The 23209-nt window shown below is 40.7% G+C and overlaps 1 protein-coding gene across 1 annotated transcript in view; it reads right to left on the bottom strand.

The window, feature by feature from the left end:
- The window catches only part of rasgrf2b (Ras protein-specific guanine nucleotide-releasing factor 2b), a 44633-nt gene that overhangs the window by 11153 nt on the left and 10271 nt on the right, over positions 1-23209 (bottom strand). The window contains exons 2-17 of the mRNA XM_010783257.1: positions 18147-18253; positions 17382-17529; positions 14374-14463; positions 14133-14269; positions 13295-13411; positions 13053-13132; positions 11236-11429; positions 10970-11079; positions 10754-10872; positions 9519-9679; positions 9358-9424; positions 8743-8879; positions 8142-8224; positions 7553-7801; positions 2125-2624; positions 252-377 (exon numbers count right to left, since the gene is read on the bottom strand). Of these exons, the coding sequence (XP_010781559.1) occupies positions 252-377; positions 2125-2624; positions 7553-7801; positions 8142-8224; positions 8743-8879; positions 9358-9424; positions 9519-9679; positions 10754-10872; positions 10970-11079; positions 11236-11429; positions 13053-13132; positions 13295-13411; positions 14133-14269; positions 14374-14463; positions 17382-17529; positions 18147-18253 (2425 nt within the window). The remainder of the gene's footprint in view (positions 1-251; positions 378-2124; positions 2625-7552; positions 7802-8141; positions 8225-8742; positions 8880-9357; positions 9425-9518; positions 9680-10753; positions 10873-10969; positions 11080-11235; positions 11430-13052; positions 13133-13294; positions 13412-14132; positions 14270-14373; positions 14464-17381; positions 17530-18146; positions 18254-23209) is intronic.

Raw genomic sequence — 23209 nt, 5'->3', positions numbered from 1 at the left:
AACGATCAGCAACGAGCGTGGTCTGAGCTACTTTTCTTTTTGACAGAGGGCTAATGGGACTTTTTGTCTCGTCAGGACAATTACCCACCTGTTGGATCTCTATTACGCCACACAAACACACACTAACACACACACACACACACACACACACACACACACACACACACACACACACACACACACACACACACACACACACACACACACACACACACACACACACACACACACACACACACACACACACACACCTCCAGGCTGTCTGTAGCGCAGGTGTCGAGGTGTGGAAGGGGAGCGGCTTGGAGACATGTCTCCTGCTTCACTGCTCTGGGGAGACTCTGGGATGATTTTCTCCAGCGACACCGACTCCAGCACAGCTAGAGAGGAGGGCAGGGGAGACACAAGGCTGATTAGGATGATGATGGTGATGGTACTCTGTCTGCCCTACTGGAAAGTAATGTATTGCGCATAAGTTCAAAGCCATGCAGAAATCAGTCAGTAGCCTACAGCCAGTGGGTTTGTATATCGTTAAAGTTTTTTTTTTACTAGTATTTTAAATCTCACAATAAGAAACATTTCTGCACCAGCCAACACCTATTTGTTGTACATAAATATTAAGTGAACACTGCTAGGTGGCAATCATAAATCTTGTGTTGCAGTGAGCCTCACTTTGACCCACATGAACAGGGTGTTGATAACAGTTTTCAATTTGAGGGTTGCAGTAGAAAAGCACCTGTGGCTGTAAGCAAACAATGCAGGTTCATCTGTGGCTATTTCAACGCTAATGTAATGCAAAGTGATTGGTGATCACATATTGTGGTGGCTGAAACCACACAGCAACTCATATTTGAGGAATGGAAAAACTTTCAAATTTGGGAAAAATGCTTGTAAAACACTGGAATTTCACAAGAAATCTGAAAGGCACAAACGCTGCATGCTGGCATTTGAAAAGTACTATGCATAACAAGTTGCTCGTTGCTACTGCTAGTTGGAGTTAAATGCTAGAGAAGATATGTGTTTTGGCAAATGAAGTTCGTCTTCAGGCACACCAGTTAGATTAAGAACTGTTCTTATAGTTATGTTAGTTATACAGTTATTTTATTTGTTGAAATTCAATAAAACTCATTAACAGTGTAAGTTGTCGTGCGGTTTTTTCTTTTCTTTTGCCAAAGTGCTGGTAACATTCTTTCCTTTCACAGGTATAAAAACGTATTTTCACTTAAAGGTGTGCAGATAACCCTGTACCCTTTGTTTTACACTTATTAAACCATTCAGTAACCCCTTGTTCCCAGTATGTAAGCATCTGCATATAACATTTCTTTGCTCATTTGATCAGATTATTCCTGTCATTTGTCTCCCATGTGTATATTTCCACTATGTCAAGTAAATACTGTAGATGCTCTTATTACTAGTATCGCATCCTGGTGTTTTGCTTTGGAAACAAATGTTGTTTTATTTTAATGTATTCCATTTGGATTAGATAGACATTTCCTATTTCACCTAATGGCTATTCGACATATGCTCAGAAAGTGCTTTTGGCTCTCTGTCTCCTGGTGAGCTGTTAGCTGCTGCCAAGCACGCTCATGCACACACACTTACGCCCACACACACATTGTATGTGTGCGCACATGCTAATGATGGACTCACAGCAGCTTTTCCTTGCTGTGCTGCTTCATATGCCCTGACACTCACTTTCCCTTCACAGAGGGATGTTTAACAGAACTGTTAGAAGATCTGAACTTGTGCAAAGGGAAGGCAACTTAGCTGACTCAAGCTTACACACACCCAGCTGAGGATAGAGCACATCCTACAGATGGTTAGTGCGTCATTGCAAACTTGTCAGGAGTGTTTCACAATTAAGCTGTTATAGACCACTTAAAATCATCTTTATGTTACAACATTGAGAATTGTACATCTGTATCTCTGTAACCACATTAATAACTGTATGCATTAAAAGAACAGTTGACAGAGATGTGTGAATTTACCGCTCACATTCTAAAATGTGCTATTAATTGGGATAACCTCTCATTTAGCTATAGATGTACTCTAGGGATTGTCAGTAGTACACAGCGATACCACGGTAAGTATACATATTTTTTGCACTGTATTTGTGTGGGAACATACATCTGCGGATGCTCCGTCTCAGTTTTCCACCGAAGGGGTCGATCTTTGGAACATCCTCCCCCTCTGCAGGTGAGCAGGGACTCTGGTCTGGGGATGTGGGAATGGTAGGACCTTGTTCCTGTGGTGGCTTTGAGTTGTTGTTCGGTGGGGGAGAGGTGGAAGAGGGAGGAGGAGGAGGAGGAGAGGAGGTGGTCGGAGTTGGGGTCTGAGGTGTCAGGGCTAGGGGGGTGGTTGCAGATGTGGGGCTGCTGGCGGAAGACTGGGAAGTGTTATGGTTGACGCTGGAGCTTGACAGAGGACTGGTGAGGTCGAGGCCTCCCACCCTGGCAGTGATGGGGGAGTGGAGGGAGAGCTTTCGTGTTCGGACAGGGGAGGAAGTGCGGGACGGGATGGACAAAGGAGGGGGAGAGGAAAACTTGCGGCAGAGACGAGGAGATTTGTCGTTCATGTGCTCGCCCCCTCTGTTGTTCTGGTTGGTGGCAAAGAACAGCTCCAAGGACCTGGAAGGGGAAACAAGATAAGCAGATATTTTAAAAAGAATTACAAGAATTGTGTAATTGCTGGAGCTCAACAAAATTACTTCCATGTCTGTGAACCTTTACTGTTCAATAGCGAAACTAATTGTCAGTTTTCTTGCATTATATACATACAATGTATCTGATTTAGGGTCAAATGATTGTGTATTCAGAGTTCAAAAAGAAGTAGAAGAAGTAAAAGACAGTGCCTCAAGGCACACTGGGGACATCTAAGCTTGTAATGTTACACAATATAAGAACAGCAGAAAATATATTATTATGTTGTGTCTACTCCAGCAAACTTTGAGTTTGAATTAAGGGGTATTTATATTCACCTCAGATGAACAGTGTAGGGATTTAAGAACAGGAGGTAATTGGGAAAAGTGACATGAACTTAATCATTATCTCTACAGATTCAAAGGATAAAATGACATTATGAAATGTAAACCGGTTAGTTCGTAGTGAAGAACCCGCAGAAAATAATTACCAGATTATGCCGTTACCCTCTGCTCTATGGAGCTTCCATCAGCTTTTCTATGACCTTATTTGTACTGTTTTAGTTCACTCTGACTGCTCTCACTGTGATTCTGAGCAGTATTTAAATGGGAAAACTCTTAAATACTCCAGTCCTAAAATTGTGGGACTATAATATATATAAAATGGGTTCAAGTAACCAAGTCAAGGGGGGGTTCATAAATCAAGCTGTGTCTGAACCCCCTCAAAAATCCTTAAATCGGAATGTTGCTGACTGTGATCTTTGTTCCCGATTAAGTGCCTAAAGCCCCTTTCACACTGTCCCGAAATTGACACCAGATGGACACACGATAAAGGAAATGTTCAAATTCGGCTCTGATCATAACAACATCGGGCCATTCGTGAGGGCATCTTAAGCCATCTTATGACCGCCGGTGGAGTTTCTCAGGCTCTGGTAGCAACTTCGTGAGCGGTTGCAAAATCTTTGGCATGCCAAAAAATTGACGAAGGACCTTGCGAAGGTTCATTTTCGTGTTGAATTTGTGTGTCCATTTTGCCCTTCGTTAGGCCATCGTCAGGGCATCTTGTTAAATCTTGTCATCTTCGTGTGATCATCGGTGCCATCGGGCATTTTTCGCCTCACGAAGACAATACGAAGGAAACAAGAAGCCGCCCGATTGTCATTGGAAGGTAACACGACTATGTGAAGCCCTCGCAATGCCGTCGTGTAGTCATCGTATTATAGTACGATGACATCGAGAAACAACAAAATCATCAACCCAATTTGTGTTCTGTGAAACTGAAAAGGATATTACATTCTTTTTGTTACTTATTTTGCAGTTCTATGTCTTAAATGTAATTTAGGTTAACTTCCTGTTTTATTTAGATGCTTTTATTTTGAAGGCGAGTTTACGCTGTTGACAGGAAGTTGTTGTTGCTATGGAAACAACATGACGGAGATAAGTAATATCTTCTTATCGAATAAAGTCTATGTTTAAATGTTAGCACTCCCCGAAGAGGTATAAGCTCTTACGTTGAGTCTGGATACATTCTAAACCATCAGTAAAGTCTACGACCATATTTTCGTGTGTGGTTCGGGTGCCATCGTGTGGCCTTCTGTAGGCATCGTACTTGTTTGGCTGTTGACCAAGTTTGGGGCCATCTTCGTGCGAAATTCACAATTTCATATGCGTGTGTCCATCTGGTGTCAATTTCGGGACAGTGTGACAGGGGCTTAAGCGAGGAACAATTTAGTCAGCTTTCTAAATTCTAATAAGAAAAACATCAATCTTTAATTTCAGATAACATTCGCAACATTTAAACACATTATTTACCAGGCAATGAAAGTGCAAAAGCTTTTGAATAACAAGCACTTTGTGATGACATTAACACTGCTCAGAAAGTCGTGTGTACTGAGCTACATTAAGGGAGGAGTAATCATGCATAGATAAACACATCCATCATTTATTCACAAAAGCCAGATATTCAGCAGGAAATAGAGGAACAAATTGCATCCCAGTTTGAAAGAAGAGAGGGAGAAATGAAAGGCATATCGAGGAAAATACCAAAAAATCAGAGCAAAAGATTGCTGGAGAACTTTGAAGCAGGTAGCGGGAAATGCTTAAGAAAAGGATATAAAGCATGCTAAAGATGAATGTCAAAAGGGATCAATATGAATACAGAGTAAAAAAACAGCCTTGAGGAAGTGATTCTCCAGTGAGAGAACATGCTACAGACCGGCTGCAGAATCTACGAAACATTTCCCTTCTCCCATTCCTGTCTTACGAAATAAAACCCCTGCAATTTTTCAAACTGGTAGAAAAAGAGAGATAGCCAGTAGATAAAATTGTAAAGGGAAAAGTCATGCATCAGTAAAGTTTCAGACCAAGACCAGAGGAGAAGAACAGCAGGCAGGAAACGTTGGAAAAAGACAGAAAAAAGGAGGACAGAGAGTAGGTTACTTGGACTGATCCATGGTTATCTTCTTGATCTTCAGACTGTAGTCAGGACAGATGGATGAGATAGACAGACGGTCATATGAGTGGTACTGCGCCCTGTAGTTAGAGGGGACATGAAGAGACGGGGTATGGATGAAACAGTAAAATGATTAAATGGATAGGGTAATGGTTGAATTGACAAATGAAAATGTATAAGCAGTAGATGTGACGAGATGGTTTGTGGGAAGATGATGGAAGGTAGATGAAGGTGATATATGAATGTCTTGGAAGAGGAAAGGTGTGTTTAAGGGGGGGGGGGCACAGTGTGACTGAGGAACAGCAGCACATGTTTAGTCTCCCAGATATAAAACACATGGGAGCAAAAATCCAGTGTGAAATAGAAACAGAGAGCTGGGTGAAGGTCTTTGGTTTGCATTTGTAGGATTTGTATGTGTTTATGTGTGTGTCCATAACAGTGGCAAGCAAAGAGTCTCTAGACCAGGAAGGGGCATAAATAGATTTGGGCCCTTATCTAAAAACAAGGGGGCACCAAAGGGAGACCAACTTTGAAAGAGTTCCCAAAGTTTCACTCTAATCATTTGTAAAAGATTGAACATTGCATTCAATCAAAAACAATTATTAAGACAAGGACAATTAATGAATGCAACATAAAGTGCAGTACATTTGATACAAGTTGTAAAATAGCTATATTCTGTAATATTGAATGAATGTTTAAAAATAAATTCACAAATGTAAAACAAGACTAAGGGTCTACAGCCATGCTAGTGGCTCTGTGAGGCTGTACTTGAACCAAGCAGTGCTTAAAGGTTCAGTACATGCTCATATCAACCTGATAAGTTGATGTTTATTATGTATAATGTATGCTAACGTTTGCTAGTTAGCGCTAAACACAAATTATGACTGACATCGGTAGTCTATAGAATGTGTCCTGTGGATAACATTCATGTCTTCATACACTTTAATGGTAGTCCATTCATTAGTTTTTGAGATACAGTGGGGCAAAAAAGTATTTAGTCAGCCACCAATTTTGCAAGTTCTCTCACTTAAAAAGATGAGAGAGGCCTATAATTTTCATCCTAGGTATACCTCAACTATGAGAGACAGAATGAGAAAAGAAAATCCAGAATATCACATTGTCTGATTTTTAAAGAATTTATTTGCAAATTATGGTGGAAAATAAGTATTTGGTCAATAACAAAAGTTCTTTGACAGCTCTTTGGTCTTGGCCATAGTGGAGTTTGGAGTGTGACTGTTTGAGGTTGTGGACAGGTGTCTTTTATACTGATAACGAGTTCAAACAGGTGCCATTAATACAGTTAACAAGTGGAGGACAGAGGAGGCTCTTAAAGAAGAAGTTACAGGTCTGTGAGGACCAGAAATCTTGTTTGTTTGTAGGTGACCAAATACTTATTTTACAGAGGAATTTACCAATTAATTCATTAAAAATCCTACAATGTGATTTCCTGGATTCTTTCCCCCCATCCTTTCTCTCATAGTTGAAGTGTACCTAGGATGAAAATGACAGGCCTCTCTCATCTTTTTAAGTGGGAGAACTTGCACAATTGGTGGCTGACTAAATACTTTTTTGCCCCACTGTACATATTTCAGTCTGGACTAAAGAGTTGGGCTGACTGAACAATGTAAAGCCAGCATAGCCAAACAACACCAAAATAAAAACAAAAAAGTACAAAATAATCGTAAATAGTATATTGGAGAAACAAACTGTGGAAGTCTGATAATAAACCTCCTATAATACTGGTGCTGGATGGAGGAAAGAATTGCATTAAAGGTTTTACCAGAGGGATACTTTTTGCTGCTCATGTGCCCACCTCAAATTACATTAGGGAGACATTATCCATATCCTGCTAAAGTAAAGCTTTAGGAAAGGGGACTTGGCCCACACACCCCCACTACCCTCCCTGCACACCTCTGGTCTCTGGATGAGTCCTTCAGGTCTCTTCCAGGGAAGGCAGCCACAGGCCATGGTGAGTTAGACCTTAAATACAAACCTGCCCTTGGGCAGAGGAACAGCTTTTCCAATTTAAAAGTTAAATAAAATCAAGGAAGGAATATAAACACTAAATTCTGCAGCAGCCAGAGACCTCATAAGAGAGTAAGAGCATGAAGAAAGTGGAGCAAGAGTTAGAGAGAGAAAAACTCCCCATTTAATACACAGAATATTCCCACGGCTGAGCCAAAAACGTTGATGAAGCATCTGCTCTGCTGGTCTCCACACACAGGCTGGTGTTTGTTTCAGCCAGTATGTTCTTAACCTTGTGGAAAGAGTTCAACGCACTAACCACATCTGACTTCATATAATTTTAAAAGGAAAAAAAGGCCCAGAGCATGTAATGCAAATGTACCTTTGCATATTCCATACTCTCAAATAGCCAAAATTACAGAGGGATACAGAAAAACAACAAGTGTACGACTCTTTTTCTGTATTCATGAATGCACATTGATGTGTTTGCATTGATTGACCTGATAGGTATGGAGGAGAAGGGCTTTTTGTAGATGTCGGCCAGTTTGTCCATGACGACCGTTGCCGTGGTGAAGATCCTGTATGTGTGCAGGAAGGTGTTGAGGAAGTCTATGGAGAGGAAGCGCAGGTCGGTCAGCCTCTCCAGCAGTCGCTCCACGCTGGCGTAGCGGATCTGGGGTACCTTGCAGGAGTTGAGCGTCTTGCTGAAGCAAATGTCAACATCATCTTTATGGAGACGCACATCGGATCTGATGGATACACACGTACACACATACACACACAACCGAGCATGGGTGACTGCTGTGCTGCTAAGAAAAGAAAGTCACTAAGCAAAAACAGCCAAGTAAAATAGGAATGGATAAAATAAAATAAATGTATTCCACAAAAGAAAGCTAAAATAGAGAATGGATACCAAATAATATTTTTGAGCATGTATAAATATAAAGAAGCATAAAGAAGTACAGCCTAACAACATACTGTACACGTACCACAGCTGATACAGTTTCATCCAGGAATGCTACATCATATGTTTTACAACACTGGCATATAGAGATGGGTGTTCCTCTTTACACACACAATAATACTTACTTGATCATATGAGGCACAGTGACTTTAGAGTTCTCCTCAAATACACTGGTCATCAAGCCATTACAGCGGATATTATCTATACACTGCAGGGACAGAGAGAAGAGAATGATACATTAAGGATTAAAGTAAAAGAAAGACAGTAGGAGAGGGTTTGTTGGACCAACAGTATATAAAAGGCCATGCCCTTTAGATTTACCTTGATCTACTAGATTGTATATATGTTACAGTAGCTCCAAATGAATACAAACAAATGCTAGAAAGATGTTTTGAAAGTCTGGTTAATAAGAGTTTGAGGGGGAAAAGAAGCCCTATGCAAGTGTCAATGTATTTTTTGTCTGATAATAAGAATGAATCCAGGCTGACATGTTGCTACTCTGTGAAGTACCGAGGCAGTAAGCTGAAGTCTCCCCATGGGGAGCTGCACCCTGGTCTGTGTTTACTTATCACTAAGCGTTCTCAATGCCCACAGAGACACCCTCTCGCTATTTGGAGGTTCTTGTTATTCCGTGTTTGTGTGTGTGTGTGTGTGTGTGTGTGTGTGTGTGTGTGTGTGTGTGTGTGTGTGTGTGTGTGTGTGTATAAGTGTGACTTTGTGTGTTACCTGGCTAATATCACTGGTCCATGCCGCCTTCTCCTGTCGCGATGGTGCCAGTAACACCACGGTGAATGAAGGTGCGTCTGATGGCTCCATCACAAGCTTAAAGTCCAGCTGACCAAATACCTGACCGCCAGCTTTAGCTATGTGATGTAGGGAAAAGAAAGAGCTTTTTTTTAAGAAACACAGCAATCCTCTTAATGATAGTAAAATAGATGTTTCTGCATGCAAACACACACACACACACACACACACACACACACACACACACACACACACACACACAGGGTTAATTAAGTGAACCTGCAATCTCCATTCTACGCACCCCTGAGGCTTGTTTCAGCCCTATGTGTATCTGTGTAGGTGTTTCATCAATATCACTATTTGCTAAATGAAACCTCAGAAGAAGAAAAAAAATAATGCAAATCAATGTCAAAAGATTAAAACCTGACATTTAAAGGGGTGGTGATCTGATATTTAAAAGGAAGTAATTTCTGGACACTTATCATCTGACACCTAATTAACCCCCATGAGGGGTGAAGGGCCTAAATGAGCCATTAAGAGCTGCCTGGTTGTGTGCACTAACGTAGACGCCGTGCTTCATAGATGTGGTAAACTTACACTCCTCGTCGCTGGCATCTGGTTCCTCTATGAGTGTGCAGTCAATCAGGGACAAAACTCCACCTTGCTGCAAGAACCGTTTATTTTGGTTAGAGGTGGCAACCAATTAAAGGTTTCCACACTGAGATCCACTTCAGCTCCTGAGGTGAAAGTGTTCTCACCTTGAGAAGGTGCAGTTTTCCTCCAGAGCTGCGAGTGCAGACAAGGAAGTGTTTGGTGAAAAGGAAGCACTGCCGCTCCCCTTCCTTCTTCAGAGAGAGCGAGCCCAGACGGACCTTACTAAGCTTCCCTCGCTCCACCGATGGCAGCTGGATCAGAGAGCCTGAGGAGGGAGGGGCACAGCACTTTATTATGCTGAAACTAAGCTCAAACTGTGTGTCTGCGAACCATCTAAAGCAAAAAAAAAAGTAAAATTTCTGATCTACTATATTCTGCACACTGAAATGTAATGTGAGATTATTAACCTGAGATATAAGGACACAATATGAAGGAGATCATTACAATGTGCACATTCAGCAGCACAAACTATCTTCAGTAGAAGCATTGAAACAAGGGAAGACATGCAGTGTCATATCTGATGTCAACACTTCATGCATGAGTGACCTTGTCAAATCAAGAGCCCAGATACAGTAGCTCATTAGGGTTTGCACACTGTGAGCGCACACTAATGAGCGCTGGTGCAGATAGAGTTCAGTGCTGTTCTTAAGAGCACATAAACAATATAACGATTTTGCAGTTCTTGGACCAGTGCCATCATTGGACTGTCACTCCAACCACTTGCTGCAAGAAGTAATTGCTAATTAACACAGTACAATTTATGGAGTACATTTGAGATAGTGACCAAGAAATATTTTGTTTTGTTAGCTTGGACAGGCTGTAGGTTCTGCCACCACGCTAACACTTAAACATGCATGATTATTCACAGGCGATTCGTGTATCTCCATGGCAGGAGAATAAGAATTTGTAGAGGCTTTACATCTACAACATAACAATTTGACATACACTTTTGCCTAGAGCAATTTACAATAAGTGCACTGAAAGGGAAGATAGTACAAATGCTTAACCGTATTTCATTTTGAAAAGGGTAATTGGTTTAATCTGACAGTTTCATTTAGGAAACTGCAAAAAAATAACTTGAAATGTGATTCAACTAAATGAGTACAACATTCTGTTTTTACAGCTAGGGAAACATTTGGTAGATAATGGTTCTTACATAAAAGTATTCTCACATAGAGCCACATCTCCCACAGTACAAAGTATTATGGTGGCTAATGTCATGATTCAGTGACGGAGCTAGGTGCTGTGTCTGTGTGTTTCAGATCACAGGCTGTCAGGTTGGAGGGTCTTATGGTAGGGAAAACCTCCTGAGCTGTGCTGTGACCCGATGAAGACTTACCCTGCCTGACAAAGGTCTGGCTGGTATCCAATAGGATGTCACAGCCCTCCACTATCATCCGCTCTATGGCCAGGTTCTTCCGGATGTTTTCTGTGTCACTCACCTCATCATGCATCACTCTGGGCACATACAAACATGACAGTTAGTTCAGTGTTCAGTATCAAAATGTGTCGAGATATATTTGTTTATAAATCCGACAACTCCCCAGACACATACCTGGACAGGTCCTCTAATTTGGACTTGGCGAATTCAAGACTCTTGCGCTCCACATGCTCATGAGGCGTGTGTGCTAATAACTCATGCAAGGTGATGATGTATCGAGGAATCTTGTAGGAGAGAAGAGCAATGCAGAAAAAAAGGCTGTTTAAAGTGTGAATTTTCTTTAAAAAAAAAAATCTTATATGGTGGCAATGTAGAGATAAAAAAGCATTGGTGTTATGGTGTGTTTATGACAGTGTAAGTGTAATGGTGAAGGTATTTACTTGGAACATGGGGTACGTGAGGAAGGTCTCGAGCATCCTTCCCTCACAGGCGGCGTTAGACTCATACTGTTTCAGCAGCTTGTCGAAGTCTCTGTTCTGCTTACAGTTGGCCAAAACCTGCAGGCTGTACTGATGGTTACGTACAAACTCCTGGTAGATGTTCAGCATGGGCAGTAGGATGTCAAAAAGGTCAGCTAAAACAAAAATACATGTATTCACTGTATGAACAGTATGTAAGTCACATGAAGGAATGCAGCTCCCAGCATTTCCATATCAGTTTAATTGCAATGTTTATTCTGGGCCTTTTGCTTGATCAAATATTGACACAAGTCTTATTATCTACTCCATTAACGTCACATTGATTTGAGATTAAGTGGAATTTCAATTTTAAGATAACATGCTGTTAATACAACTAACTGTTAAATGACTGTTTGGCACTGTTGAAGACCAGCCGCTGCTGGGTGATGGCAAAACAGTTTCTAACAATGCGCAGCTTGAGATTTCTCCAGTGAATGTCCCAACACACAAATCAACATTGTGTTGCCTCACATAGCGATACACAGTGCCTTAATAGATATGACTTGAGATAATTACTTTAAGCATTTTATTCTTTTAGATTGAATATACTTAATATAGTTCTTTCCCTGGTTATGACAGAAATAATGACAGATAGTTTTGGTTTTAAATTTGAAAATAACTGGTCAAAATTGTTACTGTTTCTCATTGACCAATAGGGTTTTCACAGTTTTCACAAGTGCAAATGTCAACTCCTATCTTCAAATTTAAATGGAAAGTGTGCTTAGCTGTATGCACTGCTGTGCACACAGAAATACAATTTCATATACATTCTCTCAAGTCTAGCCACAAAATGTTTAGCAAACTACAAAGGGGGAAAGAGGTGTGGTCAAGGTTATGTTAGACAGAAATCAGGAGAGATATTTCAATATTTCAGCTTTACACATGTGTAGCTGGGAAACTGACTCCCTTAAACCAAAATCTGAAAAATATTGCCTCAAGAAATGTTTCCTCTTTCTTGGACAACAAACAGCTGTTTGAAAAAGCCTGATCCATGTCTTGACACATGTCTACTAATATAATAGATATAGTATTCTTTATGTGACATTCTGATAACAGCACTGGATGAAGCACAGTAATTATATATTTCCTGATCAACTGCACAGAAACAAGTTGTTGGATACTGGGCTTTTCACTGGATGTGCTCTCACAGGGAAACAAAGAATAATAATCATAGACAAAAGGCAAACAAAATCCTTCATGATATCAGTCACAGATAAATGTTTCTATTAATTTGACCATGATCTGTCCGGGGTTAAAGCATGCTGTATTGGAGGCTATAACATTAAAACAATATTATCAAATCAATCAATCAATCTGTATTGAAACTACATACATGGATTTGATGAATATCACATTGTAAATCTCAATTCTGAGTCAGCTTGAAGCAGAGCAACAGATAAGGGTGTTTAATCAGTCCTCCCTTTTATTTTTGAATTGCTGTTGTGTCTTTCAACAGTCTGTCTCCTAGGTGACACTTATCTGGTGAGTAGGCTTCTGGTTTTAGGAGGTGAATTTGTGACATTCCCTCTGGTCAGGGTGGTCATTGTGTGTCAAGACAATGAGTGCGCTTGTTGCAGACAAAGATAGGGAAATGAGCATGTGTGTGTATGTGTGTGAATGGAGCAGTAAGACGTCAAGACTGATGTTTGAGTGAGACAAACTGGATCACTGAAAACCTGACCTTGATGTGGCTGCAGACAGTGTGTGTTTGTGTGTTTTGTGTAGCAGTAACAGCTTACCCAACACTAGAGTTGGCCAGTTGGCTATCCTCGCCTTCAAGCCTTGATGGAAAATCTCATGTAGGAACATGATGGTCTCACTGAAAAAAAAGTGTGAACGCAGTGTGGAAAACAAAATGACTAAAAGTACTTTATTGTTTGTTTGACTTAATATTCCTCAATATCTGTCTATGCATGCACCCATCATGATTAGCACTTCAGTGACTCGGTTATAAGCAAAGATGGACAGAACATCTTCACACCTGTTGAGGAAGATGCTGCTCACATCGTCGTGGTTGATGGGGGGCTTCTTGGAGCTAGCAGCCATCCTCAGAGGTCTGAGGAAACAGTTGACCAGGATGTACAGCTGGTGGACATACCTAACACACACACACACACACACACACACACACACACACACACACACACACACACACACACACACACACACACACACACAGGGTTTAGACTTAAACAGGGAGATCGCAGATGATACAGCAATAGCTTAAAAACATTAACTGAATTAGCTTAAAAACATTAACAGTATATGACCAAATATTTTTAAAAGAGGACAGTGTTATAGCTTTGTTTTGTTACGGTGTCTTAAAGTTTGATTACTATATTTTCTGAATGTTGTAATTTGTTATATCTGACGATTGAATGATAAATAATGATGCAAATTCAAATGAAAGTTTTTCATAGCATAGCATAAGTGCATTTCATTGTGAAACCCTGTGCTGCAGACTTACAATAAATGATCCTTGAATTCTTCAATGCCACTCCCTGTGTGCGATTTGTGTTCAAACTAATTACTAATGTTTTTTGTTTTTTTATTTGGTGAAAGCATATTTTAATTTGAGCTATGCAACAGAAGATAATTTTAACATGTTTTGCCAATGGTATCGAGTCAGGGTCTCATAGTTTGGTAGTGATCTCAGTGTATGTATAAAACATTAGCTATTAATACACAGTATATATTGTGCTATACACTTTATAAAAATAGATGAGAATGTTCGTTATGGCATGTTTAGTACTATATTGGAAAGCTTGAAAACAACTTTTCTATGTGCTGCTACTCTAAGTACATTTAAATATACATACTCTGTCTCTGCCTCCACCATGTTGAAGACAATCTGGTTCCTCTTCCTCATGCTCTCAGCGTGAGGAGAGCAGATGTAGTCCTGAACGATGATCTTCCACTTCCTGCGACAGAGCCAGCCCCGCATGAAACTCTGCACCTGAAGAAGAACAAACATGGAAGCTTAGACATAGTCATACACATGGAGCATACATCTGCATGTTCACACACAAACAACACGAAATAAAGTAGAAACACTTTTACCTTTTTGATCTTTTTGATATCGGGATCTTCATTTTCTTGGTTGACATGGTAAGGCCGCATTCGCTCCTTAGTTTTGTTCAGAGCTACAATCTTTAAAGAGAAATTCAGTCACAAACATAATGAGTATAATTTGGGTGACTAAATAGCAACACAAAATACACATAAAATTACTGTAAACCTAAAATGGTCTTCTAAGGTATAGCAGGAAGTGATTCGATTTAATTCACAAGGATAATATTATTATTTTCCTAAAGGGAATTAGATTTGTTTGGCTAAAAACTGAATATGTGATATAAGGCATGCATTGTGTGCTGAGTGAACAGTCACTGTGTTTGCACCAGATTGACATCAGACTTCCTCATCTTTGACACTCTACAGCCTTCATTCAGAAAGAGAGAATGACTTCAGAGGGAGGGGGGGGGCTGCTATCAGCTGGTGACAGTAAGCAAATGAAGGCTTCAATGTGCCTGATGACCTGCAGCGCAATTTACTGACTATGAAGTATAATCTTCTGCTGATGAAAATATGTCTAGCACAAACCAATCGATGGAAACCATAATGTCTTTAAAGACCCCAAAGAGTTCTTGTATCATTTTCACAGCCAACCTCTTCAGGCATTGACGTCAGATTAGCCTTTAGAAATGTGACATTTACTCTGTGCAGGTGTGAAAAAACAGCTTCCTGCCACACAGTTAATATCGTCTTCCAGGTATGAAATCTGGGAACACATCAAGCAGATGCCAGACTCTAAATGTTACTAAGCTGGGGGAAAAAAAATCTCATTTCACATAGTAAACGTAGCTAGAACCAAGTCTCTTTAAATAACAGTGATGACTAACTTCAAACATAGCTTGTAAAAGGTTTTTCTTGGCAACACTTTCTTCAAAAGAAATGAAGCCAGCAGAGGTTCAGACTGTCTCTAGTACTATTACCTCCACCTGTTTGGTTTTACCTCCAGGCCTCTTGAGCACATACGTTTATCACAGATGCTGAAAAGCATGAAGAGGAAACCAAAGTCATTTCAAGCCACACAGTTTCCTCTTTATTTTCTAAATCACCGGCGCTATCATGCAAATGGCAGAAGAGAGGAGCCAGTCTGCCAACTGTTGACAGTTACAGTGGATAGTTGGTTAAATTATTCATAAACACGGAGCAACACTCAAATAAACAAACAAACAAGAGTATTTTTTTAATGAGATGGATCACCAACTGCTCACTGGCTCTCAAAGTCTAATCCCTTTTTCATGAGCAGCCCAATTACACAGGCAGATGTTTCTTAATGTTTCTTTTTCGTTAGCATTTTCATTATCATCAGGGCTTACTGTATACAGCCAGTGAGATATAATCAGAGCGTATAGCGAATACAAGCATCTACTTGTTGCTCTACAGGGGGAATTATTACTAAAAGCAGTGTAACAGGAACATCCAGTAGTCCGTTAAATCATAGTGGTATTTCTTCCCCCCAAAACAATATGGGCAACATATTTATATAAGACATAGTTAACACAGATGAGCCGAAACATCATGGAAAAGGATGATGGAGATGTGATTTATATGTTAGCAGAGGGTGCAATATCCAAAGAGCTTCCCCTCAGGCAGGAACAGACCAGAATTCAATTTTCACCTTTACAATAGGAATAGTCTGCAGTGCCCTCTGGCCATACATGTGGCACAAAAGAGAACCACTTCTTATCTGAGGCGCTTAATGATATGGAAAATCAAAGCAAATATCAGATTAGCATTCAATCATAAAAAACAATGGTAGAGCTTTATTCTACAGGTCTAAACTGTCTGAATCATTTTCCTTACAATTATGTTCAATTGATAAACCTTAATAATGCACTTATTCTAAAATCTGTGTTCCACTCCTTTGAATGACATCAAATTAGCTGTTTGTAAATACAGAATGTGAAACAAAAGTATCAAATAACCGACGGGGATGTCAGCATCCAAAGTGAGCTCAATCCCTGTTTACTTCATAAACGATAAGAACTATTGATTGAATTACCATAAACCGATGCTGCGTGTATGTGTTTTAGACAGTGAGTTTTTATCAGTTCTGATTAACAATGGTGTAGGGGTCTGTTGTTGTTGTAAGCATGCACGACTGATTTAGCGTGCTGTGGCGGCAGAAGAGAAACGTGTTACGTTCGATAAGCATACTGTAAGGATTTGGCAGCTGTTTGTAAGGAAACTGATGGGCTTCTTTTATTGAGCGGTGGGCTTTTCCTCCTACACTCAGAGGTGAGTGAGCACCATTCCCACCCACTCCTTCGCTGCCATAAAAACAGCTGTGAAAAGACACACGCTCACAGCATACCCATAGGGATATACATTACAATCATAGCAAAGTTTAGTTCATTTTAGATTCTATATGAATATAGCTATGTCTCGTATATTCACACAGGAAGCACTGATCTGTCCTGCTCTTGTAGTAATACAATTCTGCATGTATTTGGTCTCACTGAGTCAAATGACATGGAAGCTATTGGAAAAAAGAGACCTTTTGAATAAATAATAATGTAAATATATATAACGATTAGTTTTCTGTCATTCAAAAATGTTTTATTGATTGTCCCTAAGTGAAACCCTGACTGTGGTCTGTAATCTGTGAAATCGAGGAAGAAGACGCCACTGCATCCTGAGTGAATGTCTGTCCAATATACAACCTAAACCTCATTTTAACCCGTCATTTGAAAAACTCCATGGAAGAAGCAATGGTTTTAGGCAATTGGACAAACACCTTGGCTATTGCTAATTGAATTGTATGCCCTCAAAGAGTGAGAGTCGCTGCTCAGCGGACCACTGACCTGCTGTTAAGGAAGTAGACTAACGGCACTCAAAAATGTCAAAGAACCTAAGGTTTGGGGGCACAGTCCCACAATCATAGAGCAACTGTATCTGCAATTGCTAGTTGTTGGAATTGCATGAGGCCAGTTAGAGGAAACAGTGGCACTGCACCGGACGGTCCAGATTCAGGTGTTTGTGTGTGCACGTGTTTGCCGTACCTCTGATTTGAGCCTCTCGATTTCTGTGTCCTGATCTTCCAGCTGGGTGCGCAGCTGATTGGCGGCGACCTTCTCCGTTTCCACTATCTGTACAAGGTGGATGTATTTCTGCATCAGCACCTCTCTTTCAATGATGATGTCAGAGTAACTGAAAATAAAGGCATGAAGTAAAATAAGTATTTCCAGAGGTATCAGTTATATGAGGCACTTATATTATAAACATGACTGAGTAGCAGCCTTCACAAAATAATGACATTTGTTGCTTCTGCTCCCATGTGTGTTATGGTAGAAAACATTGAATGTTTCTAAAAACTGTATAGAAACTATTTATGAAGGTTATTCAGTTAATCCGTCCTGAGGGAAGCTTTAAATCTTTAAAGCACTATGAACATATTTTCTATGTGAGAAAGCCCTGTGTGACTGGGTCTGTTTTAAATTGCACTTTTGCCGTAATATGGTTTTTAATTTCCTCTCGGAAATTGAAAATGCCCAAAAAACAAATGGATGAAAATACACCTAATCTAGTTTGATTTAGTCAGCAACTCAATTCCTGATATTAGTCTGGAAACAAAGCCAAAAACATTTTTTTGGAACACAACCAGCTTTTTACTGATTATACATGGTTCTGTATATTTAAAAAAAACAGCATTGCCTAATGAATGCTCTCTAATCTTAATGTTCTGTCACAGAAACCAGTCTAATGTCAAATGACCTGCTGTAAAAAACAAGCACACACATTTATTTTATTCAATACTACGTGCATACCTTGCCTGCTGGATGGCTTCCACCCATTCATCGCACTCACTCTCCTCCTCTGTTCGCAGCTCCAGAGGCTTCTGTCCATCGTGACCGAACACGATAAGGAAGTAGTGCTGAAAATAAATAGAATAACAGTTTATATCTGTCACCCTGACACCTAACACATCTACAAAATCACCCCTCAGTTGTGGCAACAGTCTCACTTTAAAGCACAGGATGTTTGGGTCGCTCCTTTGAGCTGCAGCTCATCAGTCAAATGGCACACACATATGGAAACATGGCTTTCCACTACATTTGCTTTTCACGCTCTCTTCTTGCCCAGATTCGTCCATATAAAGTTCAGAAGGCCTTACATGAAGCAGGCAGAGCACACGGACACAATGAAGTTAAACTATTGTCTTTGCCCCCCCTTTCTCCACCAGCCTATTATCATCACCATCAATTAGCCCACTCCCTGTCTCACTCTCATTTCCCATTTGTCTCTCTTATTACTCTGATTAAATTCCCTGAGTATCTGCCTTCAAAATACACTTTTACACACAGTCACATGCCAACAAAGACAAGCACACACACCTTCAGTGGAGCACACACACACACCAGGCATTATGTGAAGTGATGGAGGCTTTTATTCAAATGGTCTTGTCCTGGGGCATTGGGTTACCAGAAGAGCGGCTATTCTTAGTCAGGGAAAACAGAGAAGACTGAGCTCTGCATGGAATTTCTCTCTTCTCCTCATCCAACCGCCTCTTTCATCCTCCTCTTCTCTCTCTCTCTTTGCACTTCACCTATCATCCCACTCCGCCTCCTCTGTCCTGCTCAACCAGCATCCTCACTTCTCTATGTTGTCGAAACCCACTCCTCCTCCTCCTCCTCCATCCCCACATTTCTTCATACTCTCTTTGTGTGTCTCTGAGTAAGGCTTCAGTGACCCAAACTGAGTCCAGAGAGGAGAGAGGTTTACCCTACAGCAGGATTGACAGCTTTCTGCCCCTGCAGTGGGGATGGGCTGGATACAGTCACCATGGTTATAGGAAGGAACACACACACACACACACACACACACACACACACACACACACACACACACACACACACACACACACACACACACACACACACACACACACACACACACACCTGGCTGGCTGGATTTTATTACACAAACAAAAATCTGTGCTCTAACAGACTTCGACAGGGAGAAAGAGAGACAGGTCGAGAGATGGAGCGGTTACATAATATTTCTTAACCGAATACACATTTCTAAATTGTGTCACCGCCTAACAAGATAGAATTTCCATGGCAACGCAATATCTGATGCTTCCGCTGTGTTTGCACTTCCATGTTATGCCTTTAGCGCTGCTGCCTCTATTCATTTAATGCTTTTATTCATCAATCCTGCAGTTTTGGTTTTGAGGAGGAAGCAGCGTCAAGTAGAACATGAAATAATGTGATAGTGCAGATTTTAGAGATGTAGTATTCTGAGAATATGTTATCTGCACTGGTAATGGGTCAATGATGGTTATGGATTTTTTCAGTGCTATTATATGTCATAGTTTTAAATGTATCTGTCTTTTATAGCCTTATTAAAATGAAAACACACAAATGTTTCACAACAAGTTGGTATTGATTCACATGGTCGCACAGATGGCTCTGTCGTTATTATCACATATACAGCAATGCTAATGTTTGAAACTGCAGTGACTTCTCCCATTTTGAACTCAATCGTGGAATAAATAGATTTGGTCGCAATACTATTCTGCTGCAATAAATGTCCTGAATTAAAAAAAATGTCCTGATGAATATATCTAAAAAAAAAGAATATTTAAAATAACTAAATTAAAAGTACCGGTACTCATTATGGAAGTAGACCTATCTATTTGAAGTTTATAATTGTATTGTTGTCATTTTCAGGGTACTCTATAATGTAAAGTTTGCACACTGTATTCCCATTTGAATTTGACAGCCAGTTTCCACATTCTATTTCTACAGACCCTCTAAGTTGTATGTAAGTATAAATAGTTGAAATAAGTCACATTCTTATCATATTTTTACCCTATATTTATATTAAAGAGCATCTTGCAGGTTGTTTTTTTTTCTACATTTATGCTTAAACTTGCTTGAAAATAACAATGAAAAAAGTGAATGTAGGATTTGATATGTTTTACGAGACATAAGGAATTCAGAGGGAAAGGAGCATTTTTTAGCTCTGCTCTTAAAAACGGTTTTTTTTTTAAGGTCCTACGTCAAACGCGTCATATTACATAACAAAGGGGAAACATCTCCGCTCTCTGACCGCGGGTATAGTTAGTAGTTGCGTTGAGTTGAGCGATTGTGTTTTAAGGAGCTGGTATTTTTCGGCAGTTTTACATTGTATTTCACCATTTGTAATCATGGTGCAGTGTTGTGTTTGTGCAGGTTGCACAAATACCAGCCTGTCAGGACATCGAGTCCACAGTAAAAAGGACCGGAGCTATCGTTCGTTCCTGGGTGCGTTGTGCATCCACCTCCCTGCAGCACATACTCTCCACAGCTTTATCAGGAAACCTTATCACATCTCTTTCCCCCCCCCCCTCCTCTCGCTCTCTCTCTCTCTCTCCCCTCCGGTACACGGCACCGTAAAACGTAGTGTGGAGTTACATTAGGTAACGCTGTGGTGGCTGTACTGCTCCAGCCGTCTCCTTTGTGTTTGTTTGTTTGTTTTTCCCCCTGTCTGTGTTGTTTGTGTGTGTGTGGGGTGGCTGTCACTCCTGGCTCCCGGCTCAACCTCCACTCACCTGCTGCAATCAGCTGTGCACCCTCCCCGACTACACCACGCTTTGCTTCCATCAAAAGGCCATTTACAACTGTCATATCAACAGCGACGTTTCCACTGACCTTTCTCGCGCAGCATCATCAAGTTATCGCCGGTATCTCGCGTCTCTCCTCCGGTACACCAGCACCGTATATGTTGGAGTTGCCATTAGGTAAGCGCGAGATACGGGCTGATACTTACGGCCATTTAGTTTCTGGTTAATTGATCAGTATCAACCAGTCCTGCCAGTAAGTTAACTATTATTATCATGTCTTTAGTTATAGCCTGATATATGATAACTAAACCTTCACCAATGTTGTGTGTGACGTATGCTAACCATTCTGTAGCTTAACTCCGGTCACTCCAAGATAGCTGCCCCAGTTCTCCTGGTTTCTCCTCACACCCACAGCTCCCAATTTCTTCCTCCGATGGTTCGTTTTTCTTCTAATCCCTTGGCTGGCTCAAAGTTCTCTTGAAGCCTAAGCAGGCTCATTTAATTTAAGGTTGTGGTCCGGTCATCTGATTAAGAATATTCATGTTCAACTCTTTCTGTGTCGGAAACTTACGCATTGGCCAAGTGCGGGGGCTGGTGGAAAATATTTTTGGGTGGGGCTGTTTTGATATAGTGAAAAAAAACATTTTTTTTGGGAATGGACCCCTTACACATTGACTTCGGTGTGTAAATGGCATAAAATCGTGCGTTCTAGGGCCAGGGAACAACCCAGGCTGGTCGGGGCCTGAGTATGCTAAACTAACTGCGTCAACCAGGCGCCTTCCCCACCTCGGGAAAATTCTACTCAAGCCAGCCCTCACGTGATATTGCGTGGTGCGGCCGGAAATTCCTATGCATTACGTTGACTACCCACCCTTTTGCAGCGTCAAAAACAAATCTCTAATACCCTCTGTTTTTAGCTACGTGAGTAAAAATATTAACTAAAAAATCAAACTGCGTATCTCCATGCATCATCCTTAAGACTTCTTTCCGGCATTGGTTGCATGTTTCGCTTTCCAGTCACTGCTCTGGTGATTAAGAGACTATGGGGGCAGTCGTCCTCCCTAGGTCCTAAGACATATCATGGATTGCCCCAATATTGTTTTAAGATCTGAGCAGGTTCATGATGCACATCAAGGCTTCGGGGCGCTAATGAATACTTAAACGACTTTTGGACATTAGGCTCTCTCGCGGGAATATATGGGAATGTTAGTATGCCCTGTTCTTTTGAGATGACGCGCACTCATAGACCAAAAAAACTGTCCTCTCAGGTTTTTTTAGAAGTATCCATAATTTCACCTCCGCCCGCTCGATACCCGCCTGCAGTAGATCACCACCAGCAATTGGTTCACTCAGAAGAAGATCCTTAAAAAAATACAGGGACATTCTGATGTCAGTTTCAGAAAGATAAAAAGACCTTTGAAAGTCATAGTTATATGCACTAGTCACTCGCAATCATCTTACATTGTCCCAAATAGTTTCATTCTTTACTATGGCTCTTTCTATGCAATAAGCCTCGCTCGGTCCTCGTTTGGATATGGACAGCTATTTTTTGTTTTAAAATTCTCAATGATAACATAGAAAAAACATAGCATGTGAAACGAAAGAAGGAAGAACATTTGATAGTACTCGATTCTATTACTGCTCCTTACGAGTAATGTTCTCTCATGTCAAAAGAAGCATTAACTCGTGTAATCAACGGTGCAACGAGTGCTGGCTTGACTAGGTTTTTCCGAGTGGAGCGGCATCTAGACGCTGCTCGTGCTAACTAGAGAGAGAATCCGCGGTCAAGGGGGTACAGACTAACAACAAAGATGAACATATTGACCGTGATTTTCAATTCCTTGCTCATTCTAAGTATATTCTCACTCTTAGTGTTTGATGTTTATTTATTTCTTCCGTGTTTATGATATTTAATTTAACCAAACTATTCCCACTGGTAAACTGTCAAGCTAGTACAGCGAGACTGGAACTTCCCGCTTCCTGTTTGTTGCATCATTAGTTAAAAAACCCATGAATTAGGCTTATGACATTAGCGCGTCCTGCAGCCAAGAACGCGTGATTGTCTGTAAAAGAACCTATAATTATAAAGATGGAACAGAGCTTGTTGTGACACTGGATGTGAATATTGACCTTAATGTAGACGATGCTTTCCTCGGGTGTCCCGATGTTCCATTCCAGACCCTCATCCCTTAGTAATACACGGTATGTCTCAAGACGGCCAAGCCTGATAAAACCAAACATATACCGACGATGTAAATAAACCCGCGACTGTGATATCGACTC

This window comes from Notothenia coriiceps, unplaced genomic scaffold (assembly GCF_000735185.1).
Source record: "Notothenia coriiceps isolate Sejong01 unplaced genomic scaffold, NC01 NC01_scaffold00000662, whole genome shotgun sequence".
NCBI lineage: Eukaryota > Metazoa > Chordata > Actinopteri > Perciformes > Nototheniidae > Notothenia > Notothenia coriiceps.
The sequence above is the reverse complement of the archived record's forward strand: the minus strand, read 5'-3'. Positions and strand labels throughout refer to the sequence as shown.